General features: G+C 37.8%; 2 protein-coding genes across 5 annotated transcripts in view; one reads left to right on the top strand and one right to left on the bottom strand.

Annotated features, from left to right (window-relative positions):
- The window catches only part of cyth1b (cytohesin 1b), a 56,012-nt gene extending 49,570 nt beyond the window's left edge, over positions 1-6,442 (top strand). For all 3 annotated transcript variants that reach the window (XM_061907451.1, XM_061907452.1, XM_061907453.1), the window contains exon 12: positions 5,971-6,442. In XM_061907451.1, the coding sequence (XP_061763435.1) occupies positions 5,971-6,052 (82 nt within the window). In that variant the 3' untranslated portion in view covers positions 6,053-6,442. The remainder of the gene's footprint in view (positions 1-5,970) is intronic.
- Positions 6,443-13,491: 7,049 nt separating this feature from the next.
- LOC133557183 (CDP-diacylglycerol--glycerol-3-phosphate 3-phosphatidyltransferase, mitochondrial) overlaps positions 13,492-27,572 on the bottom strand; it is a 60,320-nt gene continuing 46,239 nt past the window's right edge. The window contains exons 9-12 of one of the 2 annotated variants that reach the window (XR_009807718.1): positions 26,701-26,849; positions 26,517-26,637; positions 18,612-18,723; positions 13,492-14,184 (exon numbers count right to left, since the gene is read on the bottom strand). Coding sequence is in view for 1 of the 2 variants with exons in the window: in XM_061907450.1 (XP_061763434.1) it covers positions 26,518-26,637; positions 26,701-26,849 (269 nt within the window). In the remaining variant the exon portion in view is untranslated. The remainder of the gene's footprint in view (positions 14,185-18,611; positions 18,724-26,516; positions 26,638-26,700; positions 26,850-27,572) is intronic. The other variant, XM_061907450.1, reaches the window with a different exon arrangement.

The raw sequence follows: 27,572 nt of genomic DNA, 5'->3' as shown, positions 1-27,572 counted from the left end.
CGGTACAGGCAAGGCTTTTTTATTAGCGACCAAAAGTTGCAAACTTTATCGTGGATGTTCTCTACTAAATCCTTTCAGCAAAAATACCGCAATATGGGGAAATGATGAAGTATGACACATAGAATGGAGCTGCTATCCCCGTTTGAATAAGAACATCTCATTTCAGTAGGCCTGTAACTGAAAATAGCCACCCTTTGCTCTGATTACTTTTTCGCACACTCATGGCATTATCTCAATGAGCTTCAAACACACCTGTGAAGTGAAAACTGTTTCAGGTCACTTCCTCTTAAAGGTCATGGAGAGAATGCCAAGAGTGTGCAAAGCAGTAATCAGAGCAAAGGGACCTAGTGGTTGTGAGTTCAAACCCCGGCCGAGTCATACCAAAGACTATAAAAATGGGAGCCATTACCTCCCTGCTTGGCACTCAGTAGTAAGGGTTGGAATTGGGGGTTAAATCACCAAAAATGATTCCCGGGCGTGGTCACCTCTGTTGCCCACTGCTCTCCCCACCTTCCAGGGGGTTAACAAGGGTGATGGGTCAAATGCAGAGGACACATTTCGTCACATCTAGTGTGTGTGTGTGTGTGACAATCATTGCTACTTTAACTTTAACTTAACTATTTTGAAAAAACTAGAATATAAAACATCTACTGTATTTTTCGGACTATAAGTCACAGTGTTTTTCATAGTTTGGCCGGGGGTGCGACTTATGTGTGAAATTATTAACACATTACCGTAAAATATCAAATAATAATATTTATCTCATTCACGTAAGAGACTAGACGTATAAGATTTGATTGCATTTATGGATTAGGAGTGAGAGATAGTTTGGTAAAAGTATAGCATGTTCTATATGTTATAGTTATTTGAATGACTCTTACCATAATATGTTAGCTTAACATAGCAGTTGCTTATTTATGCCTCATATAACCTACACTTATTCAGCCTGTTCTTCACTATTCTTTATTTATTTTAAATTGCCTTTCAAATGTCTATTCTTGGATTTTATCAAATAAATTCACCTAAAAAATGCGACTTATATATGTTTTTTTCCTTCTTTATTATGCATTTTCGGCCGGTGCGACTTATACTCCGAAAAATACGGTACTTACCACGTGTTCATTTGTAGTTTTGATGCCTTCAGTGACAATCTACAATGTAAATAGTCATGAAAATAAAGAAAATGCATTGAATGAGGAGAAGGTGTGTCCAAACTTTTGGCCTGTACTGTACTTATTTGGACATTTAGCCAGAGCTGCTTTAAGGATGTGACAGCACGTGTTATTCCCACCTACTCTGATGTCTGTAAAAAACTTTCTTCTTTAAATTACATCCATCTATTTTCTACCGCTTGTCCCTTTTGGGGTCGCGGGGGGGGGGGCGAAAGGCGGTGTACACCCTGGACAAGTTGTCACCTTATCACAGGGCCAACACAGACAGACAACATTCACACACTAGGGCCAATTTAGTGTTGCCAATCAACCTATCCTCTCAGGTGCATGTCTTTGGAGGTGGGAAAGAACCCACAAAGTCACAGGGAGAACATGCAAACTCCACACAGAAAGACCCCGAGCCCGGGATTGAACTCAGGACTACTCAAGACCTTCATATTGTGAGGCAGATGCACTCTGTTTACCAAATTGAATAAGCCGCTAAACTCCCAAAGGAAAAAGAAGGCCCTTTTGTTCTTAGTTTGAGGCAGCAGGTAGGGTGAGGTATTGTTTTCATCAATTATAGACCAGGCACAATAACACAGATGCCGTGATCAATTCTAGTTAAGGCAGCTTTTTCTTTTTCCGATCTGAGTGGGCAGGTGTACCTATTGTAGTGACCGGTGAATCTCGACACTGAGGTTTTCCACCGTGTCTTTTAAAACAAATGAACATTTCCAACAGATGTATTGTGATACTTGTGAAGGCGTTTAGAGTTGCAAACTGCAATCTAAAGGGAACGCCCACAGGAAGTATGTCATGAATGTGACCAGGAGGACTAATTTGGCACTAAAGGAGGGCTGGCCGATAAAAGGACAGCAATATAGATTTAAGATGTCCGATAATAGCTTTTTTGCTGATATCCCGATATTGTCCAACTCTTAATTACAGATTCCGATATCAACCGATACCGATATAAACAGTCATGCAATTAACACATTATGCCTGATTTTGTTGTGATGCCCCACTGGATGCATTTAACCAGGGGTCACCAAGACGGTGCCCGTAAGGACCAGATGAGTCGCCCGCTGGCCTGTTCTAAAAATAACTCAAATAGCAGCACTTACCAGTGAGCTGCCTCTAGTTTTTTAAATTTATTTATTTACTAGCAAGCTGGTCTTGCTTTGCTGGATATTTTTAATTCTAAGAGAGACAAAACTCAAATAGAATTTGAAAATCCAAGAAAATATTTTAAAGACTTGGTCTTCACTTGTTTAAATAAATTCTTCTTTTTTTTTACTTTGCTTCTTATAACTTTCAGAAAGACAATTTTAGAGAAAAAATTACAACCTTAAAAATGATTTCAGGATTTTTAAACACATATACCTTTTTACCTTTTAAATTCCTTCCTCTTCTTTCCTGACAATTTAAATCAATGTTCAAGTAATTTTTTTTATTTTTTATTGTTAAGAATAATAAATAAATTTTAATTTAATTCTCCATTTTAGCTTTTGTTTTTTCGACGAAGAATATTTGTGAAATATTTCTTCAAACTTATGATTAAAATTCAAAAACATTATTCTCGCATATCTAGAAAATCTGTAGAATCAAATTTAAATTTTATTTCAAAGTCTTTTGAATTTCTTTTTAAAAAATTGTTCTGGAAAATCCAGAAGAAATAATGATTTGTCTTTGTTAGAAATGTAGCTTGGTGCAATTTGTTATATATTCTAACAAAGTGCAGATTGGATTTTAACCTATTTAAAACATGTCATCAAAATTCTAAAATTAATCTTAATCAGGAAAAATGACTAAAGATGTTCCATAAATTATTGTTTTAATTTTTTCAAAAAGTTTCAAATTAGCTAGTTTTTCTCTTCTTTTTTTCGGTTGAATTTTGAATTTTAAAACGTCGAAATTAAAGATAAATTGTTTCAAAGTTTAATTTTCATTTTTTTCATGTTTCCTCCTCTATTAAACCGTTCAATTAATTTTTTTTTTCATCATTTATTCTCTACAAAAAACCTTCCATAAAAGGAAAAAAAATGTACGACGGAATGACAGACAGAAATACCCATTTATATATAGATATATCGAGATTTATTTATTAAAGGTAAATTGAGCAAATTGGCTATTTCTGGCAATTTATTGAAGTGTGTATCAAACTGGTAACCCTTGGCATGAATCAGTACCCAAGAAGTAGCTCTTAGTTTCAAAAAGGTTGCTGACCCCTGCATTAAACAATGTAACAAGGTTTTACAAAATAAATCAACTCAAGTTATGAAAAAAAAAATGCCAACATCACAATCATATATATAGATATATCGAGATTACATTTTAACAGAAGTGTAGATGGAACATGTTTAAGCAGATATTAACAGTAAATGAACAAGTGGATAAATAATCCATTTTTACAGCTTGTCCCTCATAATGTGTATAAATGTGACAATATGTCACTGCATACTTCAGCAGACTAATTAGCAGCCTTTGTTTGCTTACTTGCTACTAAAAGTTGTCTAGTATGTTCACTATTTTATTTAAGGACTTAACTGTAATAATAAACATATGTTTAATGTACACTAAGATTTTTTGTTAAAATAAATCCGTTTTTTGTGCTGCCCTTTATTTAGAAATGTATCAAAATATATTTTGGTACAGGCACCAAAATATCAGTATCGAGACAACCCTAATTTGGCTGTAGAGTGAAACATGAACAGCAGGGGGCGCCAACACCAGGTCGCCCGTAAGGACCAGATGAGTCGCCCGCTGGCCTGTTCTAAAAATAGCTCAAATAGCAGCACTTACCAGTGAGCTGCCTCTGTTTTTTTTTTTTTTTTTTTTTACTGGCAAGCTGGTCTCGCTTTGCTGGACATTTTTAATTCTAAGAGAGACAAAACTCAAATAGAATTTGAAAATCCAAGAAAATATTTTAAAGACTTGGTCTTCACTAATTTTTTTTTTCATCATTTATTCTCTACAAAAAACCTTCCATAAAAGGAAAAAAAATGTACGACGGAATGACAGACAGAAATACCCATTTATATATAGATATATCGAGATTTATTTATTAAAGGTAAATTGAGCAAATTGGCTATTTCTGGCAATTTATTTAAGTGTGTATCAAACTGGTAGCCCTTGGCATGAATCAGTAGCCAAGAAGTAGCTCTTAGTTTCAAAAAGGTTGCTGACCCCTGCATTAAACAATGTAACAAGGTTTTACAAAATAAATCAACTCAAGTTATGAAAAAAAAATGCCAACATCAGAATCAGAATAGTTTTTATTGCCATAGTTCACAAACTAGGAATTTTTCTTGGTGCAATCGTGCAACATAAAACACATTTAACACAGACTAGGTAATAAAAGGAGCTATCAGATCTTGTTTATTGTTAACATGGCACTGCCATAATTATTATTGAAGTCACAAAGTGCATTTTTTTAATTTTAAACAGCAGCTTGGAATTTGGGACATGGTCTCCTGAGAGAGCATGAGGAGGTTGAGGTGGGGGGTTATATTGTAGCATCCCGGAAGAGTTAGTGCTGGAAGGGATTCTGGGTGTTTGTTCTGTTGTGTTACGGTGCGGATGTTCTCCCGAAACGTGTTTGTCATTCTTGTTTGGTGTGGGTTCACAGTGTGGCGCATATTTGTAACAGTGTTAAAGTTGTTTATACGGCCACCCTCGGTGTGACCTGTATGGCTGTTGACCAAGTATGCCTTGCATTCATTTGTGTGTGTGAAAAGCCGTAGATAATATATGACTGGGCCGGCACGCAAAGGCAGTGCCTTTAAGGTTTATTGGTGTTCTGTACTTCTCACTACGTCCGTGTACAAAAGTAATACATTTTACTTTTTGAAACCGATAATTTCCGATATTACTTTTTAAAGCATTTATCAGTCGATAATAATCGTTGGTCCGATATTATCATCTCTAATATATATCTCAATTGGCACTTAATTGATGTCAATAAAAAATGTGTTTGATAAAACGTTCGAAAAATGTTTTTCCTTTCTATAGCGGTATAGCTCAGTTGGTAGAGTGGCCGTGCCAGCAACTTAGTGGTTGCAGGTTCGATTCCCACTTCAGCCATCCTAGTCACTGCCGTTGTGTCCTTGGACAAGACACTTTACCCACCTGCTCCCAGTGCCACCCACACTGCTTTAAATGTAACTTAGATATTGGCTTTCACTATGTCAAGCGCTTTGAGTCACTAGAGAAAAGCGCTATATAAATATAATTCACTTCACTTCTATTGGAAGTTGCTAAATAAGGTTGGTTGCATGGTAACCTAGCAACACAGGAAGTGATCACTGATCAGTGGGAGGTAACAGTATCAACAATCAAGTTTGGTTGTGCCATCTTGCAGTTGATTTTATGCATGGAGTGAGGAGAGAAAGTAAAAATGAAGAAATTGTGGATAAAATGGGAAAGGTCACCTGGACAGTTTGTTAGTTTTTGGTATTTTCTTCAAAGGGACTGTAATCCGACCAATGTGGTCCGTAAAAGATGCACGGTGCTCGTACTCACCACCTTAGCTCTGCTCACCCTTTAGAGCACAGCTCTAAACCTGCAAACAATTGTTTTTCTCAGTACACGTCTCACATATTCCTGAACTGAAATAAGTTATTCTTGAATGTGGTTTTAGAATTGTTCACATTTTCTATTCTGCTGAGGGGATTATAGGTTACATTTCATATATTTTACATAGGTCATAAAGATACAAATCATACATGGTCCAGTTCATGTGACCTGGACCACAAAAGACTAATTCAAATCCTCACATTTGAAGTGTAAATAAAAAAAAACCCGTCTTCTCCCGCAGAGCCGCCATAAGCAAGGACCCCTTCTACGAGATGTTGGCCGCCCGCAAGAAGAAGGTGTCGTCCGCCACCAAGGGGGTGTAAGCGCTCTGACTGCGGACCTGAAGTGGAGGTTTAACAAACCACAATCTCTTGCACCTTTACACCTTTACCTGACGGCAGCACTTTTTATTTCCCGGCTGCAGAATGATTATCTTCCACTTCCACAATATTTCACATGTTTGGTCTCGTTGAGACTGAGGGTTTGTTGCTCTTCTCCAGGCGAGAAGCTGACGCCTCACTAAGTACAATTTCATCAACTGGAACTATCTCCTTTCATTTCAGACTTTGGCCAAGCCTTCATTCTCCACTTCTTCTTCTTGCATTCTAAGCACACATTGGTGGAAATGATGCTAAAGCCTTGATATTTATTATTTGTCCTTATTTATTGTTTTCTTGTTCATCTCATTAAACGTTTACAAGCAGTCAAACATCTTCCCTTGGCCCTCGTCTTATTTGACACCAGTGGCGTACTTTACTTCTGGCCACTAACTTGACCTTGACTACACTAATAACGCTGTAGGTTGTCTTTTAACATGTTTCACACTACTAATTTCACTTCTTTCACACTACTAATTTCACTTCTTTCACACTACTGATTTAACATGTTTCACACTACTAATTTAACATGTTTCACACTACTGATTTAACATGTCTCACACTACTAATTTAACTTGTTTCACACTACTAATTTAACTTGTTTCACACTACTAATTTAACTTGTTTCACACTACTAATTTAACTTGTTTCGCACTACTAATTTAACATGTCTCACACTACTAATTTAACTTGTTTCACACTACTAATTTAACTTGTTTCACACTACTAATTTAACTTGTTTCACACTACTAATTTAACTTGTTTCACACTACTAATTTAACATGTTTCACTCTACTAATTTAACATGTTACACACTGCTAATTTGACATGTTTCACACTACTATTTTAATTTGTTTCACACTACTAATTTTACATGTCTCACACTACTAATTTAACTTGTTTCACACTACTAATTTAACTTGTTTCACACTACTAATTTAACATGTTACACACTGCTAATTTGACATGTTTCACACTACCAATTTAATTTGTTTCACATTACTAATTTGACATGTTTCACTTCCAATTTAATTTGTTCCACACTACTCATTTAATTTGTTCCACACTACTAATTTAACATGTTTCACACTACTAATTTAACATGTCTCACACTACTAATTTAACTTGTTTCACACTACTAATTTAACTTGTTTCACACTACTAATTTAACTTGTTTCACACTACTAATTTAACTTGTTTCACACTACTAATTTAACTTGTTTCGCACTACTAATTTAACATGTCTCACACTACTAATTTAACTTGTTTCACACTACTAATTTAACTTGTTTCACACTACTAATTTAACTTGTTTCACACTACTAATTTAACTTGTTTCACACTACTAATTTAACTTGTTTCACACTACTAATTTAACTTGTTTCACTCTACTAATTTAACATGTTACACACTGCTAATTTGACATGTTTCACACTACTATTTTAATTTGTTTCACACTACTAATTTTACATGTCTCACACTACTAATTTAACTTGTTTCACACTACTAATTTAACTTGTTTCACACTACTAATTTAACATGTTACACACTGCTAATTTGACATGTTTCACACTACCAATTTAATTTGTTTCACATTACTAATTTGACATGTTTCACTTCCAATTTAATTTGTTCCACACTACTCATTTAATTTGTTCCACACTACTAATTTAACATGTTTCACACTACTAATTTAACATGTCTCACACTACTAATTTAACATGTCTCACACTACTAATTTAACATGTTTCACACAACTAATTTAACATGTTTCACACTACTAATTTAACATGTCTCACAGTACAAATTTAACATGTCACACACTACTAATTTAATTTGTTCCACACTATTTTAATGTTTCACACTAATTTAACTTGTTTCACACTACTAATTTAACTTGTTTCACACGACTAATGTAATTTGTTTCCCACAACTAATTTGACATGTTTCACCCTACTAATTTGACATGTTTCACACTACTAATTTAACATGTGTCAAACTACTAATTTAACTTCTTTCACACTACTAATTTAACTTGTTTCACACTACTAATTTAACATGTTTCACTCTACTAATTTAACATGTTTCACACTGCTAATTTAACATGTTTCACTCTACTAATTTAACATGTTTCACACTGCTAATTTGACATGTTTCACACTACTAATTTGACATGTTTCACACTACTAATTTATTTTGTTTCACACTACTAATTTAACATGTGTCAAACTACTAATTTAACATGTCTCACACTACTAATTTAACTTCTTTCACACTACTAATTTAACTTGTTTCACACTACTAATTTAACTTGTTTCACACTACTAATTTAACATGTTTCACACTGCTAATTTAACATGTTTCACTCTACTAATTTAACATGTTTCACACTGCTAATTTGACATGTTTCACACTGCTAATTTGACATGTTTCACACTACTAATTTGACATGTTTCACACTACTAATTTGACATGTTTCACACTACTAATTTAACAGGATTCACACTACTAATTTAACATGTCACACTACTAATTTAACATGTCTCACACTACTAATTTAACATGTTTCACACTACTAATTCAACATGTTTCACACTACTAATTTGACAAGTTTCACACACTACTAATTTAACATGTCTCACACTACTAATTTAACATGTTTCACACTACTACTTTAACTTGTTTCACACTACTAATTTAACATGTCTCACACTACTAATTTAACATGTCTCACACTACTAATTTAACATGTCTCACACTACTAATTTAACTTGTCTCACACTACTAATTTAACATGTTTCACACTACTAATTTAACATGTTTCACACTGCTAATTTAACATGTTTCACTCTACTAATTTAACATGTTTCACACTGCTAATTTGACATGTCTCACACTACTAATTTGACATGTTTCACACTACTAATTTAACATGATTCACACTACTAATTTAACATGTCACACTACTAATTTAACATGTCTCACACTACTAATTTAACATGTTTCACACTACTAATTCAACATGTTTCACACTACTAATTTGACAAGTTTCACACACTACTAATTTAACATGTCTCACACTACTAATTTAACATGTTTCACACTACTACTTTAACTTGTTTCACACTACTAATTTAACATGTCTCACACTACTAATTTAACATGTTTCACACTACTAATTTAACATGTCTCACACTACTAATTTAACATGTCTCACACTACTAATTTAACATGTTTCACACTACTAATTTAACATGTCTCACACTACTAATTTAACATGTCTCACACTACTAATTTAACATGTCTCACACTACTAATTTAACATGTCTCACACTACTAATTTAACATGTTTCACACTACTAATTTAACATGTCTCACACTACTAATTTAACATGTCTCACACTACTAATTTAACATGTTTCACACTACTAATTTAACATGTTTCACACTACTAATTTAACATGTCTCACACTACTAATTTAACATGTTTCACACTACTAATTTAACATGTCTCACACTATTAATTTAACATGTTTCACACTACTAATTTGACATGTTTACACTACTAATTTGACATGTTTCACACGACTAATTTAACGTGTTTCACACGACTAATTTAATTTGTTTCACACGACTAATTTGACATGTTTCACACTACTAATTTAACATGTGTCAAACTACTAATTTAACTATGTTTCACACTACTAATTTAACATGTTTCACACTACTAATTTACACCATCTAACCTGGGGTTTATTTCAAGGCATGCTGGGAGCACTTTCCTATTATTTGGTTTAGGGTTGTACCGGTACTAGTATAGTATCACGGTACTGATGAATCAAAAACGGTACTCGCTATATTTTTTTTACGACGCGCCATCACATTGTTGGTTTTACGAGCAGACGAGCATGTTCAGTAGTGCACACACACAGAGTACTTACAAGCAGACACAGTGTGTGGACAGAAAAGGGAGAACGGACGCATTTTGGCTTAAAAACTACAGATAAAGGTGAAGATATAACACTGAAACACCCTCGGGAAGAGGTGCTTTAAAACATAGTTAACTAGTTAGCGGCTAATGCTAACTGGCAGTGTTTTAGCTACTTTTAAATCACTAATCCTCGCCTCCATGGTGACAAATAAAGTGATTTTCTTACAAGTATCGTTATCACTGCAGGACGAGGAATAGCTAAACATGCTTCACTACACACCGTACCTCACCGGCGTCACAATGTAAACAAACGCCTACACCTGACATCCACTGTAATGATACCAAGTAGAGGCACGTATCCAGTCGATACATCAATATTTTTTGGCATCACAAAATCTTTTCGTTTTTAAAAAAATCATATCTTTATAAACTCAGGAAATACGTCGCCGGACACATGAGGACTTAAATTACCACCAAAGTATGATCCTGTAACTACTTGGTATCGGATCGACACCCCAGTTTGTGGTATCATCCAAAACTAATGTAAAGTATCCAAACAACAGAAGAATAAGTGATTATTACATTTTAACAGAAGTGTAGATGGAACATGTTTAAGCAGATATTAACAGTAAATGAACAAGTGGATAAATAATCCATTTTTACAGTTTGTCCCTCATAATGTGTATAAATGTGACAATATGTCACTGCATACTTCAGCAGACTAATTAGCAGCCTTTGTTTGCTTACTTGCTACTAAAAGTTGTCTAGTATGTTCACTCTTTTATTTAAGGACTTAACTGTAATAATAAACATATGTTTAATGTACACTAAGATTTTTTGTTAAAATAAATCCGTTTTTTGTGCTGCCCTTTATTTAGAAATGTATCAAAGTATATTTTGGTACAGGCACCAAAATATCGGTATCGAGACAACCCTAATTTGGTTGTAGAGTGAAACATGAACAGCAGGGGGCGCCAAGACCAGGTCGCCCGTAAGGACCAGATGAGTCGCCCGCTGGCCTGTTCTAAAAATAGCTCAAATAGCAGCACTTACCAGTGAGCTGCCTCTATTTTTTAAATTGTATTTATTTACTAGCAAGCTGGTCTCACTTTGCTCCACATTTTTAATTCTAAGATAGACAAAACTCAAATAGAATTTGAAAATCCAAGAAAATATTTTAAAGACTTGGTCTTCACTTGTTTAAATAAATTCATTTATTTTTTTTAGTTTGCTTTTTATAACTTTCAGAAAGACAATTTTAGAGAAAAAATACAACCTTAAAAATGATTTTAGGATTTTTAAACACATATACCTTTTTACCTTTTAAATTCCTTCCTCTTCTTTCCTGACAATTTAAATCAATGTTAAAGTAAATGTTGTTTTTTTTATTGTAAAGAATAATAAATACATTTTAATTGAATTCTTCATTTTAGCTTCTGTTTTTCAACGAAGAATATTTGTGAAATATTTCTTCAAACTTATTATGATTAAAATTCCAAAAAAATATTCTGGCAAATCTAGAAAATCTGTAGAATCAAATTTAAATCTTATTTCAAAGTCTTTTGAATTTCTTTTAAAATTTTTGTTCTGGAAAATCTAGAAGAAATAATGATTTGTCTTTGTTAGAAATATAGCTTGGTGCAATTTGTTATATATTCTAACAAAGTGCAGATTGGATTTTAACCTATTTAAAACATGTCATCAAAATTCTAAAATTAATCTTAATCAGGAAAAATGACTAATGATTGTAGCTGAGATAGGCACCAGTGCCCCCCGCGACCCCGAAAGGGAATAAGCGGTAGAAAATGGATGGATGGATGGATGTTCCATAAATTCATTTTCAAATTTTTCAAAAAGATTAAAATTCCAAACTCTAAATGGGTGAATTTTGGCGAATTAAACGCCTTTCTGTTTATCGCGCTGGAGGCGATGACGTCAGAATGTGACGTCGCCGAGGTAACACACCCACCATTTTCATTTTCAACACATTACAAACACCGGGTCTCAGCTCTGTTATTTTCCGTTTTTTCAACTATTTTTTGGAACCTTGGAGACATCATGCCTGGTGGGTGTGTTGTCGGAGGGTGTAACAACACTAACAGGGAGGGATTCAAGTTGCACCACTGGCCCCAAGATGCCAAAGTGTCTGCCGCCAGACCCCCATTGAATGTGCCAGAGTGTCTCCACATTTTACCGGCGGTGCTAAAGCAGACATGGCACAGAGATGTATGGATAACCTGCAGATGCATTTGCAACCATAGTCAACGAAATCACAAAGGTGAGTTTTGTTGATGTTGACTTATGTGCTAATCAGACATATTTGGTCGCGGCGTGACTGCCAGCTAATTGACGCTAACATGCTACGCTAATCGATGCTAACATGCTATTTACCGGCGGTGCTAAAGCAGACATGGCACAGAGATGTATGGATAACCTGCAGATGCATTTGCAACTATATTACGTTTCCTTCCACCCACATTTAATGCGAAACAAACACTTACCAATCGATGGATTTAAGTTGCTCCAGTGTCAAAAGATGCGAAAGTCCTGATCGTTTGGTCCGCACATTTTACCGGCGATGCTAACGCAGCTATTCGGCCATGCTATGGCTATGAATAGCGTCAATAGCTTCAGTTTCTTTTTCAATACTTTCATACTCTAACCATCTGTTTCAATACATGTGTAATCTGTTGAATCGTTTAAGTCGCTGAGTTTGAATCCGAGCTAATGTCGCTATATCTTGCTGTGGTATTCCCATTGTTTGTTTACATTGGCAGCACTGTGTGACGTCACAGGGAAATGGCCAGTGTCTTCGCAGAGAGCGAAAATAAGGCACTTTAAAGCTTTATTTAGGGATATTACGAGACCGGTAAAATTTGGAAAAAAACTTCAAAAAATACAACAAGCCACTGGGAACTGATTTTTATTGTTTTTAACCCTTTTGAAATTGTGATAATGTTCCCCTTTAAAAAGTTGAAATTGAAGATGAACTATGTTTTAAAATTTACTTTTCATTTTTTTCCTGTTTTCTCTTTTAAACCGTTCAATTAAGTGTTTTTTCATCATTTATTCTCTACAAAAAAATGTAGGTAGAAGGAAAAAAAACATACGATGGAAAGACCGACAGAAATACCCTTTTTTTTTAAAATATATTTATCTGTTTCTATATATATTTATTGTGAGAAATCATTAAGATGATAAGAGATAAATATCATTAATTATTAATAATAACAGAGTTAAAAGTAAATTGAGCAAATTGGCTATTTCTGGCAATTTATTGAAGTGTGTATCAAACTGGTAGCCCTTGGCATGAATCAGTGCCCAAGAAGTAGCTCTTGCTTTCAAAAAGGTTGCTGACCCCTGCTGTTGTTTCTACTAAAAGAAAAATGAGGGCCGTCCAAAATAACGAGTTAACTCAAGATGAATCCCCAAAAAGTATCTCATTAAGCATGCATTTATGCAAATGAATCATCATTTATTGTGAGCACATGCTGTATATTCCTTCCAAATATGACACTTTACTTGACTTTTCAGGTTTCACACAAATAAATGTGCATTTCAAAATAGTCTTGTGTCCAAATATTAGGCTGTTCTTTATTTAAATGTAAATGTTCACTCTTCAAGCTCCTAACAACCAGAGATGAAACCTTCTAAATGACTAATCCATTAAAAGAAGTCCTAATTTGGCCAAATAGTTGTACTGACATGTGGGATTGAACATCCACCTTCCTCTCATCCATACACATCAATCCCAATGGGGGGCATGTCTCGCCACAACACTGTCCACCCGCTCCAGAAGCTGAGCCCCTTACAACCCCGCCAGTAAAGATTGTGAACGTGTGAATTGTTTGCCTGTCGTCAGTTTGTCTTTTAAAAAAAGGTACGCTGGAGTGCAGAAGACGACGTGTACCTGTGGTGTGACGCGGCTCCTGCGCCTCTCTGGTTAGTTGGAGACAAAAGGTGCACTTCACAAAAGAGTCACCTGAAATGTTTAAAGACTTTTTAGGGTCCCGCTGATCCTCGGCAATAAATAGACGTCGTTCGCCGGTCCGAGACCCATTTTTGTTTGTGTCACTTCCTGGGAGGACTCAAGTTAAGTGCGGCAAGCATCCACCTCCTTCTTGTTTCCAGCACCTGAGGTTCTCACCTGCACATCCAGAAAAGGGGGAAAGTGATGAATCAGAGATGCCCCAAGTACAATTTAAAAATAGAATAGAAACTACTTGAATGATCCCCGGGGGAAATTCAGAACCACAGTTTGCTCACAATAAACAAACTACAGAAACAAAAGAGATTTCTGCTCAACCGCTCCCCGCCTGTGGAACACTCTCCCTGCCCACCTGAGGGTACCACAGACTGTGGATACTTGAAAAAAAAAGGATTAATACCTTCTCTTTGAAAAAACCTTTTTTTTAAGATATATGCGTGCTAGTTGTAGTTTTTATTTTTATTATATTTTTATTCATTTTTTTTAATACACTGTAGCACTTTGTTGTTGTTTTACTCAATGTAAAGTGCTTGTTGTTAGCAAACAGGTGAAATGTAAGAAGAAAAAGTTGTAATGTTGACTAATTTCACAAAGCTGCCATGCAGACTTTTTTATACTTAAACTGTTATTGTGTGAATGCTCCAAAACATTCACACATTTTTTCTTTTTTTACACCAAATTTAATCTTATTTATTCCACTTCTTCTACAGATGTTGTCGCTCTCTACCTCCACATTTTTCATCTGATTCAAACCGTTCCAACTTCAAACTGTTCAGGAATCACAGGCTTTCCCTTGACAAATTCCCAAAAAATTTCCACATTTGCAAGAATTCCAGGTTTTCCGGGACATTTTTCCCCATTTAAAATGAATTATCAATTTTTTCAAACTTCCACATTTTTCACCTGATTCAAACTGTTCCCAAATCCAAAATAGTCAAACTGTTCAAAATTGTGTGCTCTCCTTCAACAATTTTGTAAAAATATCTAGATTTCCAAGAACTCCTAGTTTTTAGGGATATTTCCCCCTTTCAAAATTATTTGTCCATTCTTTAAACTTCCACTTTTCCGGGACATTTTTCCCTTTCAAAATGAATGATCCGTTTTTTTCCAAACTTTGGCTATTTACACTTTTTTCAACCGAAGGAAACACATATTCCACCTTCAACATATTCCACCGTGCTGGAAATCCAAACTATCATTTTTCCAAGTTCAAAAACATTCCAGGAATTCCCACAATTTTTCTGAAACATTTTTACTGTTGACTAAATCTTGCACATTTTTCAACCCACTTCAACCGTCAAAACTATTCCTCTTAATCAGGAGAAAAAACTAAGTTTTTCAAACTGGAAAAATTCCCAGTTTTCCAGAAATTCCGTAATACCATTTCTCAGTTAAAAATGTTTCCACTTCAACATTTCTCGACCGATTTGAACAATTCCACCACAAACCATTTCAACTCGTTCAGAACATTCAAGTCTTTTAACATTTTCCCCCAAAATTCCCGCTTTTCACGAAATTCCCATTGAAATCCTTGAGGGACATTCTTCAAAGTTCCCCAACTTCCACATTTTCCATCCGATTCAAACTGTTCCAACTCCGAAATATTCCACCTTTTCAAAATTGTGTGCTCTCCTTCAACAATTAAAAAAAATCCAGGATTTCCCAGAAGTCCCAGTTTTTAGGGACATTTTCCCCATTCAAAATTAATTGTCCATTCTTTAAACTTCCGCAATTCCAGGTTTTCTGGGACATTTTTCCCTTTCAAAATGAATGATCTATTTTTTTTCCAAACCTCCACCAGGCTGGAAATTCAAAAGGATACTTTTTCCCAAAATAAAAAAATATTCCAGGAATTCCCATTTTTCTAAACCCTTATTTCTGTCTACTAATCCTTGCACATTTTTCAACCCACTTCAACCGTCAAAACTATTTCCTCTTAATCAGGAGAAAAAACAAAGTTGGTTTTTCCAACTGGAAAAATTCCCGGTTTTCCAGACATTTCCTAAAACCATTCCTCAGTTCAAAAGGTTTCTACTTCAACATTTCTCCACCGATTTGAAAAATTCCAACACCAACTATTTCAACTCATTCAGAACATTCAAGTCTTTTAACATTTTCCCCTAAAATTCCCGCTTTTCCCGAAATCCCCATTTAAATCAATGGGACATGTTTCAAAGTTCCCCAACTTCCACATTTTTCATCCGATTCAAACTGTTCCAACTCCGAAATATTCAACCTATTCAAAATTCTGTGCTCTCCTTCGACAATTAAAAAAAATCCAGAATTTCCAAGAAGTCCCAGTTTTTAGTTTCAAAAAGAATTGTTCCTTCTTTAAACTTCCACAATTCCAGGTTTTCCGGGACATTTTTCCCTTTCAAAATGAATGATCCATTTTTTTCCCCAAACTTCCACCATTTCCACATTTTTCAATTGATTCAAAGCATTCCACCTTCGACACATTCCACCGTCCTGGAAATCCAAACTAGCATTTTTCCAAAGGTCCAAAAAAATTCCCAGAATTCCCATTTTCATAAACACTTTTTTCTGCCTTTTTTCTAAACCTTCCACATTTTTCAACCGTCAAAACTATTTCTCGGAAAAAATGAAGTTGTTTTTTGAACTGGAAAAATTCCCGGTTTTCCAGACATTTCCTAAAACCATTCCTCAGTTCAAAAGGTTTCTACTTCAACATTTCTCCACCGATTTGAAAAATTCCAACACCAACTATTTCAACTCATTCAGAACATTCGAGTCTTTTAACAATTTCCCCTAAAATTCCCGCTTTTCCCGAAATTCCTATTAAATAATTGAGACATTCTTCAAAGTTCCCCCACCTTCCACATTTTTCAACCGAAACTGTCCCAACTACAAAATATTCAACCTATTCAAAATTCTGTGCTCTCCTTCGACAATTAAAAAAAACCAGAATTTCCAAGAAGTCCCAGTTTTTAGTTTCAAAAAGAATTGTTCCTTCTTTAAACTTCCAAAATTCCAGGTTTTCCGGGACATTTTTCCCTTTCAAAATGAATGATCCATTTTTTTTCCCCAAACTTCCACCATTTCCACATTTTTCAACCGATTCAAAGCATTCCACCTTCGACACATTCCACCATCCTGGAAATCCAAACTAGCATTTTTCCAAAGGTCCAAAAAAATTCCCAGAATTCCCATTTTCATAAACCCTTTTTTCTAAACCTTCCACATTTTTCCACCGTCAAAACTATTTCTCGGAAAAAATTAAGTTGTTTTTTGAACTGGAAAAATTCCCAGTTTTCCAGAAATTCCTCAGTTAAAAATGTTACTACTTCAACAATTCTTCACCGATTGGAAAAATTCCCAGTTTTCCAGAAATTCCTCAGTTAAAAATGTTACTTCTTCAACAATTCTTCACCGATTGGAAAAATTCCAACAGCAATCAATTCAACTCATTCAGAACATTCAAGTCTTAACATTTTACAAAAAATTCCCGCTTTTCCCGAAATCCCCATTTAAATCAATGGGACATGTTTCAAAGTTCCCCAACTTCCACATTTTTCATCCGATTCAAACTGTTCCAACTCCGAAATATTCAACCTTTTCAAAATTCTGTGCTCTCCTTCGACAATTAAAAAAAATCCAGGATTTCCAAGAAGTCCCAGTTTTTAGGGACATTTTCCCCATTCAAAAAGAATTGTCCCTTCTTTAAACTTCCACAATTGCAGGTTTTCCGGGACATTTTTCCCTTTCAAAATGAATGATCCATTTTTTTCCCAAACTTCCACCATTTCCACATTTTTCAACCGATTCAAAGCATTCCACCTTCGACACATTCCACCGTCCTGGAAATCCAAACTAGCATTTTTCCAAAAGTCAAAAAAATTCCAGGAATTCCCAAAATTCCCATTTTCATAAACCCTTTTTTCTAAACCTTCCACATTTTTCAACCGTTCCACCGTCAAAACTATTCCTCAGAAAAAATGAAGTTGTTTTTTTGAACTGGAAAAATTCCCGATTTTCCAGAAATTCCTCAGTTAAAAATGTTACTTCTTCAACAATTCTCGACCGATGGAAAAATTCCCACACCTACCATTTCAACTCATTCAGAACATTCAAGTCTTAACATTTTACAAAAAAATTCCCGCTTTTCCCATGAAATTCTCATTTAAAAGTCGCGGTCCCCTCCAAGGTTTCTCATTGTCATCCCATTCGGTTGAGTTTTTCCTTGCCCTGATGTGGGATCCGAGCAGAGGATGTCATTGTGGCTTGTGCAGCCCTTTGAGACACTTGAGATTTATGGCTATATAAGTAAACTTTGATTGATTGATTGAAATCACCCAAAATGATTCCTGGGCGTGGTCACCGCTGCTGCTCACTGCTCCCCTCATTTTTGGTGATTTAACCCCCAATTCCAACCCAACAGGTCCCATTTTAATAGTCTTTGGTATAACTGGGCCAGGGTTTGAACTCACAACCTACCGATCGTCAGGTCTAAGAGGAGGAGGAGGAGTCACAGCCCCCCTTTTACCGACTACCTCTTGCTTGCTTCATTTACGGATGTTTCATTTCCCCCCACTAGAGGGCAGCCAGGTGCAGACTCTCACACACACCTGCTTGAGGTCCAAGGTCACGTCTCCACTTTGCAACAATGGACTTCCTCTCCCTCCTCGTTGCCGACGGTAACCGTGTCCTCCTTTCCAAGGCCAACCTTTTCTTTGCTTCCTGTCGGGAACCACGTGAGATAAGAACTGAAAATGTCCCCGCATCACATCAGGAGGAACCAGGTGGTGTGTGCATCACATCAGGAGGAACCAGGTGGTGTGTGCATCACATCAGGAGGAGGAACCAGGTGGTGTGTGCATCACATCAGGAGGAACCAGGTGGTGTGTGCATCACATCAGGAGGAACCAGGTGGTGTGTGCATCACATCAGGAGGAACCAGGTGGTGTGTGCATCACATCAGGAGGAACCAGGTGGTGTGTGCATCACATCAGGAGGAACCAGGTGGTGTGTGCATCACATCATCAGGAGGAACCAGGTGGTGTGTGCATCACATCAGGAGGAACCAGGTGGTGTGTGCATCACATCATCAGGAGGAACCAGGTGGTGTGTGCATCACATCAGGAGGAACCAGGTGGTGTGTGCATCACATCATCAGGAGGAACCAGGTGGTGTGTGCATCACATCATCAGGAGGAACCAGGTGGTGTGTGCATCACATCATCAGGAGGAACCAGGTGGTGTGTGCATCACATCAGGAGGAACCAGGTGGTGTGTGCATCACATCAGGAGGAACCAGGTGGTGTGTGCATCACATCAGGAGGAACCAGGTGGTGTGTGCATCATATCAGGAGGAACCAGGTGGTGTGTGCATCACATCAGGAGGAACCAGGTGGTGTGTGCACCTTCATGATCCAACTGGACTTTTTAGCTGAGAAAGTCCACAAAAAAAGCGCTGACATGACTTTGTTTTCAGGACTTTTTACCCTGCCTCACATTTTTGGTCGTCGTGCAAAACAAACAAGCTTCATGTCGCCGGTCACGTCGACACTAAAAAGTATCAAAAGTGGTGAGTCAGCGGGCTGGGAAGGCGAGGACGAGGGCGGGTCAGGAAGCATCATCATGATATCACAACCATGATACCACAACCATGATACCACCATCATGATATCACAACCATGATACCACAACCATGATACCACCATCATGATATCACAACCATGATACCACAACCATGATACCACCATCATGATATCACAACCATGATACCACCATCATGATATCACAACCATGATACCACAACCATGATACCACCATCATGATATCACAACCATGATACCACAACCATGATACCACCATCATGATACCACCATCATGATACCACAACCATGATACCACAACCATGATACCACCATCATGATACCACCATCATGATACCACAACCATGATACCACCATCATGATACCACCATCATGATACCACCATCATGATACCACAACCATGATACCACCATCATGATACCACAACCATGATACCACCATCATGATACCACCATCATGATACCACAACCATGCTACCACCATCATGATACCACCATCATGATACCACAACCATGATACCACAACCATACCACCATCATGATTCCACCATCATGATACCACAACCATGATACCACAACCATGATACCACCATCATGATTCCACCATCATGATACCACAACCATGATACCACCATCATGATACCACCATCATGATACCACAACCATGCTACCACAACCATGATACCACCATCATGATACCACCACCATGATACCACAACCATGATACCACAACCATGATACCACCATCATGATACCACAACCATGATACCACAACATGATACCACCATCATGATACCACCATCATGATACCACAACCATGATACCACAACCATGATACCACCATCATGATTCCACCATCATGATACCACAACCATGATACCACAACCATGATACCACCATCATGATTCCACCATCATGATACCACAACCATGATACCACCATCATGATACCACCATCATGATACCACAACCATGCTACCACAACCATGATACCACCATCATGATACCACCACCATGATACCACAACCATGATACCACAACCATGATACCACCATCATGATACCACAACCATGATACCACAACATGATACCACCATCATGATACCACCATCATGATACCACAACCATGATACCACAACCATGATACCACCATCATGATTCCACCATCATGATACCACAACCATGATACCACAACCATGATACCACCATCATGATACCACCATCATGATACCACAACCATGATACCACAACATGATACCACCATCATGATACCACCATCATGATACCACAACCATGATACCACAACCATGATACCACCATCATGATACCACCATCATGATGCCAAAACCATGATACCACAACATGATACCACCATCATGATACCACCATCATGATACCACAACCATGCTACCACAACATGATACCACCATCATGATACCACCATCATGATACCACAACCATGATACCACCATCATGATACCACAACATGATACCACCATCATGATACCACCATCATGATACCACAACCATGATACCACCATCATGATACCACAACATGATACCACCATCATGATACCACCATCATGATACCACAACATGATACCACAACATGATACCACCATCATGATACCACCATCATGATACCACAACCATGATACCACAACCATGATACCACCATCATGATACCACCATCATGATACCACCATCATGATACCACAACCATGATACCACAACCATGATACCACAACCATGATACCACCATCATGATACCACAACTTCTTCTTCTCACCCATTTTAAAACAATAGCAAAAGTTTGGACGCACCTTCTCCTCTTTCCAGTGCCTTTTCTTTATTTCATGACTATTTACAAACCCCGTTTCCATAAGAGTTGGGAAATGGTGTTAGATGTAAATATAAACAGAATACAATGATTTGCAAATCCTTTTCAAGCCATATTCAGTTGAATATGCTACAAAGACAACATATTTCATGTTCAAACTCATAAACTTTATTTATTTTCTGCAAATAATCATTAACTTTAGAATTTGATGCCAGCAACACGTGACAAAGAAGTTGGGAAAGGTGGCAATAAATACTGATAAAGTTGAGGAATGCTCATCAAACACTTATTTGGAACATCCCACAGGTGTGCAGGCTAATTGGGAACAGGTGGGTGCCATGATTGGCTATAAAAACAGCTTCCCAGTCTTTCACAAGAAAGGATGGGGCGAGGTACACCCCTTTGTCCACAACTGCGTGAGCAAATAGTCAAACAGTTTAAGAACAACCTTTCTCAAAGTGACATTGCAAGAAATTTAGGGATTTCAACATCTACGCTCCATAATATCATCAAAAGGTTCAGAGAATCTGGAGAAATCACTCCACGTAAGCGGCATGGCCGGAAACCAACATTGAATGACCGTGACCTTCCATCCCTCAGACGGCACTGTATCAAAATCCCACATCAATCTCTAAAGGATATCACCACATGGGCTCAGGAACACTTCAGAAAACCACCGTCACTAAATACAGTTGGTCGCTACATCTGTAAGTGCAAGTTAAAGCTCTACTATGCAAAGCGAAAGCTATTTATCAACAACATCCGGAAACGCCGCAAGCTTCTCTGGGCCCGAGATCATCTAAGATGGACTGATGCAAAGTGGAAAAGTGTTCTGTGGTCTGACGAGTCCACATTTCAAATTGTTTTTGGGAAATTTTCGACATGGTGTCATCCGGACCAAAGGGGAAGCGAACCATCCAGACTGTTATGGACGCAAAGTGTAAAAGCCAGCATGTGTGATGGTATGGAGGTGTATTAGTGAACAAGACATGGGTAACTTACACATGTGTGATGGTATGGGGGTGCATTAGTGCCCAAGACATGGGTAACTTACACATGTGTGATGGTATGGGGGTGTATTAGTGAACAAGACATGGGTAACTTACACATGTGTGATGGTATGGGGGTGTATTAGTGAACAAGACATGGGTAACTTACACATGTGTGATGGTATGGGGGTGTATTAGTGAACAAGACATGGGTAACTTACACATGTGTGATGGTATGGGGGTGTATTAGTGAACAAGACATGGGTAACTTACACATGTGTGATGGTATGGGGGTGTATTAGTGCCCAAGACATGGGTAACTTACACATGTGTGATGGTATGGGGGTGTATTAGTGAACAAGGCATGGGTAACTTACACATGTGTGATGGTATGGGGGTGTATTAGTGCCCAAGACATGGGTAACTTACACATGTGTGATGGTATGGGGGTGTATTAGTGCCCAAGGCATGGGTAACTTACACATGTGTGATGGTATGGGGGTGTATTAGTGAACAAGACATGGGTAACTTACACATGTGTGATGGTATGGGGGTGCATTAGTGCCCAAGGCATGGGTAACTTACACATGTGTGATGGTATGGGGGTGCATTAGTGCCCAAGGCATGGGTAACTTACACATGTGTGAAGGCACCATTAATGTTGAAAGGTACATACAGGTTTTGGAACAACATATGCTGCCTTTTAAGCGCTGTCTTTTTCATGGACGCCCCTGCTTATTTCAGCAAGATAAGGCCAAGCCACATTCAGCACGTGTTACAACAGCGTGGTTTCGTAGTAAAAGAGTGCGGGTACTTTCCTGGCCCGCCTGCAGTCCAGACCTGTCTCCCATGGAAAATGTGTGATGCATTATGAAGCGTAAAATAGGACAGCGGAGACCCGGACTGTTGAAGGACTGAAGCTCTACATCATGGGTGTCAAACTCTGGCCCGCGGGCCAAATGTAATTTCACTTTGCCCTTGAGGCAATAACAAATGAACATTAGAGGTGGCCCGCTGCTGCAACACCGCATTCACCGCTAATACTCTTACTTGCCAACCCTCCCGATTTTCCCAGGAGACTCCCAAAGTTCAGTGTCTCTCCCTAATTTCATCCCGGCCAACAATATTGAGGGTGGGCCTTAAAGGCACTGCCTTGGGCGTCCTCTACAACCTGTCGCCACGTCCGCTGTTCTTCCATACAAACAGCGTGCAGGCCCAGTCACAAAGTATATGCAACTTATACACACACACAAGTGAATGCAAGGCATACTTGGTCAACAGCCATACAGGTCACACTGAGGGTGGCTGTATAAACAACTTTAGCACTGTTACAGATATGCGCCACACTGTGAACCCACACCAAACAAGAATGACACATTTTGGGAGAACATCCGTATTGTAACACAACATAAACACAACAGAAAAAATAGCCACCACCCCTTGCAGCACTAACTCTTCCGGGACGCTACAATATACACAACCTGCTATCATCAAACACCGTCCACCTCAACCCCGCCGCCGAAAAGAGGCATTCCATTTTTTATTTAAAGTTTATTTGATATGCCATTGATATTTTTTTATTATTATTATTATTTGAAACTGGATTTTGCATTTCACTATAAATGTTTGTACTATAAGCCTTGCTCGTTCAAGATTCAATGCAAAACTGGTTTGGGTCCCTACTAAAAGGATAATTTGTTCAACTTCGGCCCGCTGCTTTGTTGGGTTTTAAATGTTGGCCCACTCTGGATTTGAGTTTGACACCCCTGCTCTACATCAAACAAGAACGGGAAAGAATTCCACTTTCAAAGCTTCAACAATTAGTTTCCTCAGTTCCCAAACGTTTATTGAGTGTTGTTAAAAGAAAAGGTGATGTAACACAGTGGTGAACATGCCCTTTCCCAACTACTTTGGCATGTGTTGCTGGCATCAAATTCTAGGGATGCACCCAAATGAAAATTTGTGGCTGAAGCCAAAACCGAATAAAATTTGAGCGCTTGGCTGAGGGCCGAATACCAAATACCGAATAATAAATGCAGTTTTCACAACTTTTTTATGTTGCATAAATAGCCTAGAATACATTTTTAGACATGTTTTTCAAATAAAGTACATTTTTATTGAATATTGACATTTTTTAATATTCCAGTAGCCTTTGCTTTTCAAAAAAAGCACAGTTTTTCATTTATATTAGGCCTTCAAACAAAACATGCATTCCAAAAAAAAATAAAGTGCATTAAAGTGGATAAACCCACAACAAATGAATTATTGTCCTTTTGGCAAAAGTCTGCTTAGCCACAGTAGATATGCTAATAATTAAATCTCAATTAAGTGTGTGCTTGTAACCTCATACACTTATACAGGTAGCCTACACAACAGGCTAATAATGTAAACAGAGGCCCCACTAAATCTCAATAAGTGTGTGCTTGTAACCTCATACACTTATACAGGTAGCCTACACAACAGGCTAATAATGTAAACAGAAGGCTCAAGTACATCTCAATAAGTGTGTGCTTGTAACCTCATACACTTATACAGGTAGCCTACACAACAGGCTAATAATGTAAACAGAGGCCCCACTAAATCTCAATAAGTGTGTGCTTGTAACCTCATACACTTATACAGGTAGCCTACACAACAGGCTAATAATGTAAACAGAAGGCTCAAGTACATCTCAATAAGTGTGTGCTTGTAACCTCATACACTTATACAGGTAGCCTACACAACAGGCTAATAATGTAAACAGAAGGCTCAAGTACATCTCAATAAGTGTGTGCTTGTAACCTCATACACTTATACAGGTAGCCTACACAACAGGCTAATAATGTAAACAGAAGGCTCAAGTAAATCTCAATAAGTGTGTGCATGTAACCTCATACACTTATACAGGTAGCCTACACAACAGACTAATAATGTAAACAGAGGCCCCACTAAATCTCAATAAGTGTGTGCTTGTAACCTCATACACTTATACAGGTACACAACATATCATACACTTATACAGGTACACAACATATCCCAGGCCAGAACAGATTTGTCAATAACAGTACTTCAGCTTCAGAATAAAAAGAAGGAAACTAACTATGTACAAAACAATTTAAATTTAACACTGCACGTTGGTTGATTGCGTCACCGCGTCAAAAAATTGCGTCACACGCCACTATTCGGCCTTGTTTTTAACTCATTCCACCGAAGGCCGAATGTGGCTTTTTTTGCCATATTCAGTTACCGATTAATCGGTGCATCCCTATCAAATTCTAAAGTTAGTAATTATTAGCAAAAAAAATAATGTTTATGAGTTTGAACATGAAATATGTTGTCTTTGTAGCATATTCAACTGAATATGGCTTGAAAAGGATTTGCAAATCATTGTATTCTGTTTATATTTACATCTAACACAATTTCCCAATCATATGGAAACAGGGTTTGTACATCGGGGTCTCAGACACGCGGCCCGCGAGATGTTATTTTGCGGCCCCGTGACATTTATCAAAGCCGTCCGAAAATGAAACTCGTGGCTAGCAGGTAATGCAGCACGTGTAGGCGGAGCGGTCCAAACCACGGGCCGGGGGAGCGGCTTGAGACCAGGCCAGGAAGAGCCAGGCCCGGAGATTCCGCCGGGTTAACCGGGAGGAGAAGCAGCGGCCGGCGGCGCTAGGAAGTCACCCAGGGTGGGGGCGACAGGTCGGATCCAGCACCGGGCATCGGAGGCACGCCGGCAGCGTCCACCAGGGAGGAGGTGATGATCGAACCTTTCACCAAAAGACCTTCCCCCGCCTCTTGGAGCGCTTTTTTCGTGTAGGACACAGGTAAGCAGGAACAGAAGTTTCGAGACAGACAACTCGCCCAACAAACTGCCGCCATCTTGTCTACGTCACTCTACCAAAAGGTGCTGCCAAGTATTGTATTGCTAGAAATATAATTCCCTTCACCTCACTTTTAAATATGCTCTTATTAAGTTCTACTACTCATATTAGTTCTGCATGTTTTCCTTTTTTAAAAGGAGGTTTAAGTCTTAAAATAAGATTTCAAGCTTGAGCTGACTGTAGAATGCTGATTCAGATCTCGATGTTTTCCTGTGTGTGTGCCTTACCTCAGAAGAAGTTCTTGATGAGAGGAGTGATCAGCCGGACCCAGAGCTTGACGTGGCGGTCCGACTGCTGGAACGTAGACCTGGACACCTCCGAGGAGCGCTGGTACAACATCTCCTGCTCCTGCAAGGTGAGAGAGGAGCTAAATGATGCATCGTCACGCCCAACTGGGAAGTAAACACACACCTCTTGCAGCTGGCTCTTCAGCCCTTCGTTCTCGGTTACTATGGCGACCTGGGCCTCCAGGTCGCGGTGAACCGAGCGGTACCCAAAATTAGGGGAGCCTATTAGCGTGAGGCAAGGCTGATCCTGCCCGTGGAGGTAGTACCATAGACCTGGAAGACAAGGAGGAGGCTTTTGGGTCACCATCACACTGTCCAATCAAAGGTCAGGAGAGTTTACAGTAAAAAGAAAATTGGTCAGACAGTCGCCCGGAATTTTACAGTAAAAATAAGTGGTTTTATTTACAGTAATGCGGTGTAAAAAAATTCCATGGATTTTACGGTAAAAAAAAAAAAAAAAGGCAGCTCAGTCTTAGGAAGTTCACAGCAAAAATGTAAGTGGTAACAATTTTTCATTTAAAGTAATGTGCTATAAAAACAACGCATGCAGATTTTAATGTAAAAATTAACAGTTTTTTGTAAAAAGAAAAAAAAAGTGTAGATTTTAACATACAATATTTACCATGAAAATGACAGTTGTACGGTTTTTCTAAAAACAAACAAAAAAACAACTGGCTGAAATTTACAGTCAAAATAAAGTTTTTCCATTTATCGCAAGGCACTGTAAAAAAAAAGATCCTGCTTTCTGTATAAAAAATACGATCTTACATTTTTCAGTAAAAGACTGGCAGCTCAGGCACCAAAATGTTTACGTGAAAATAACATTGAGACTGTTTTACTACATAAAGTTAGGCGTAGCATAAATAACTGCATTTTACCATAAAAAATAACAGTGATTAATTCAAAAAAATATATAATAATAATAAAAAATGGCAGTGGCACCATTTTTTTTTTTTAAAGTAATGCACTAAAAACAAGGCTGGCAGATTTTAATGT

This window comes from Nerophis ophidion, linkage group LG08 (assembly GCF_033978795.1).
Source record: "Nerophis ophidion isolate RoL-2023_Sa linkage group LG08, RoL_Noph_v1.0, whole genome shotgun sequence".
In the NCBI taxonomy this organism is placed as follows: domain Eukaryota; kingdom Metazoa; phylum Chordata; class Actinopteri; order Syngnathiformes; family Syngnathidae; genus Nerophis; species Nerophis ophidion.
This window is presented reverse-complemented; position numbering and strand designations above follow the sequence as displayed.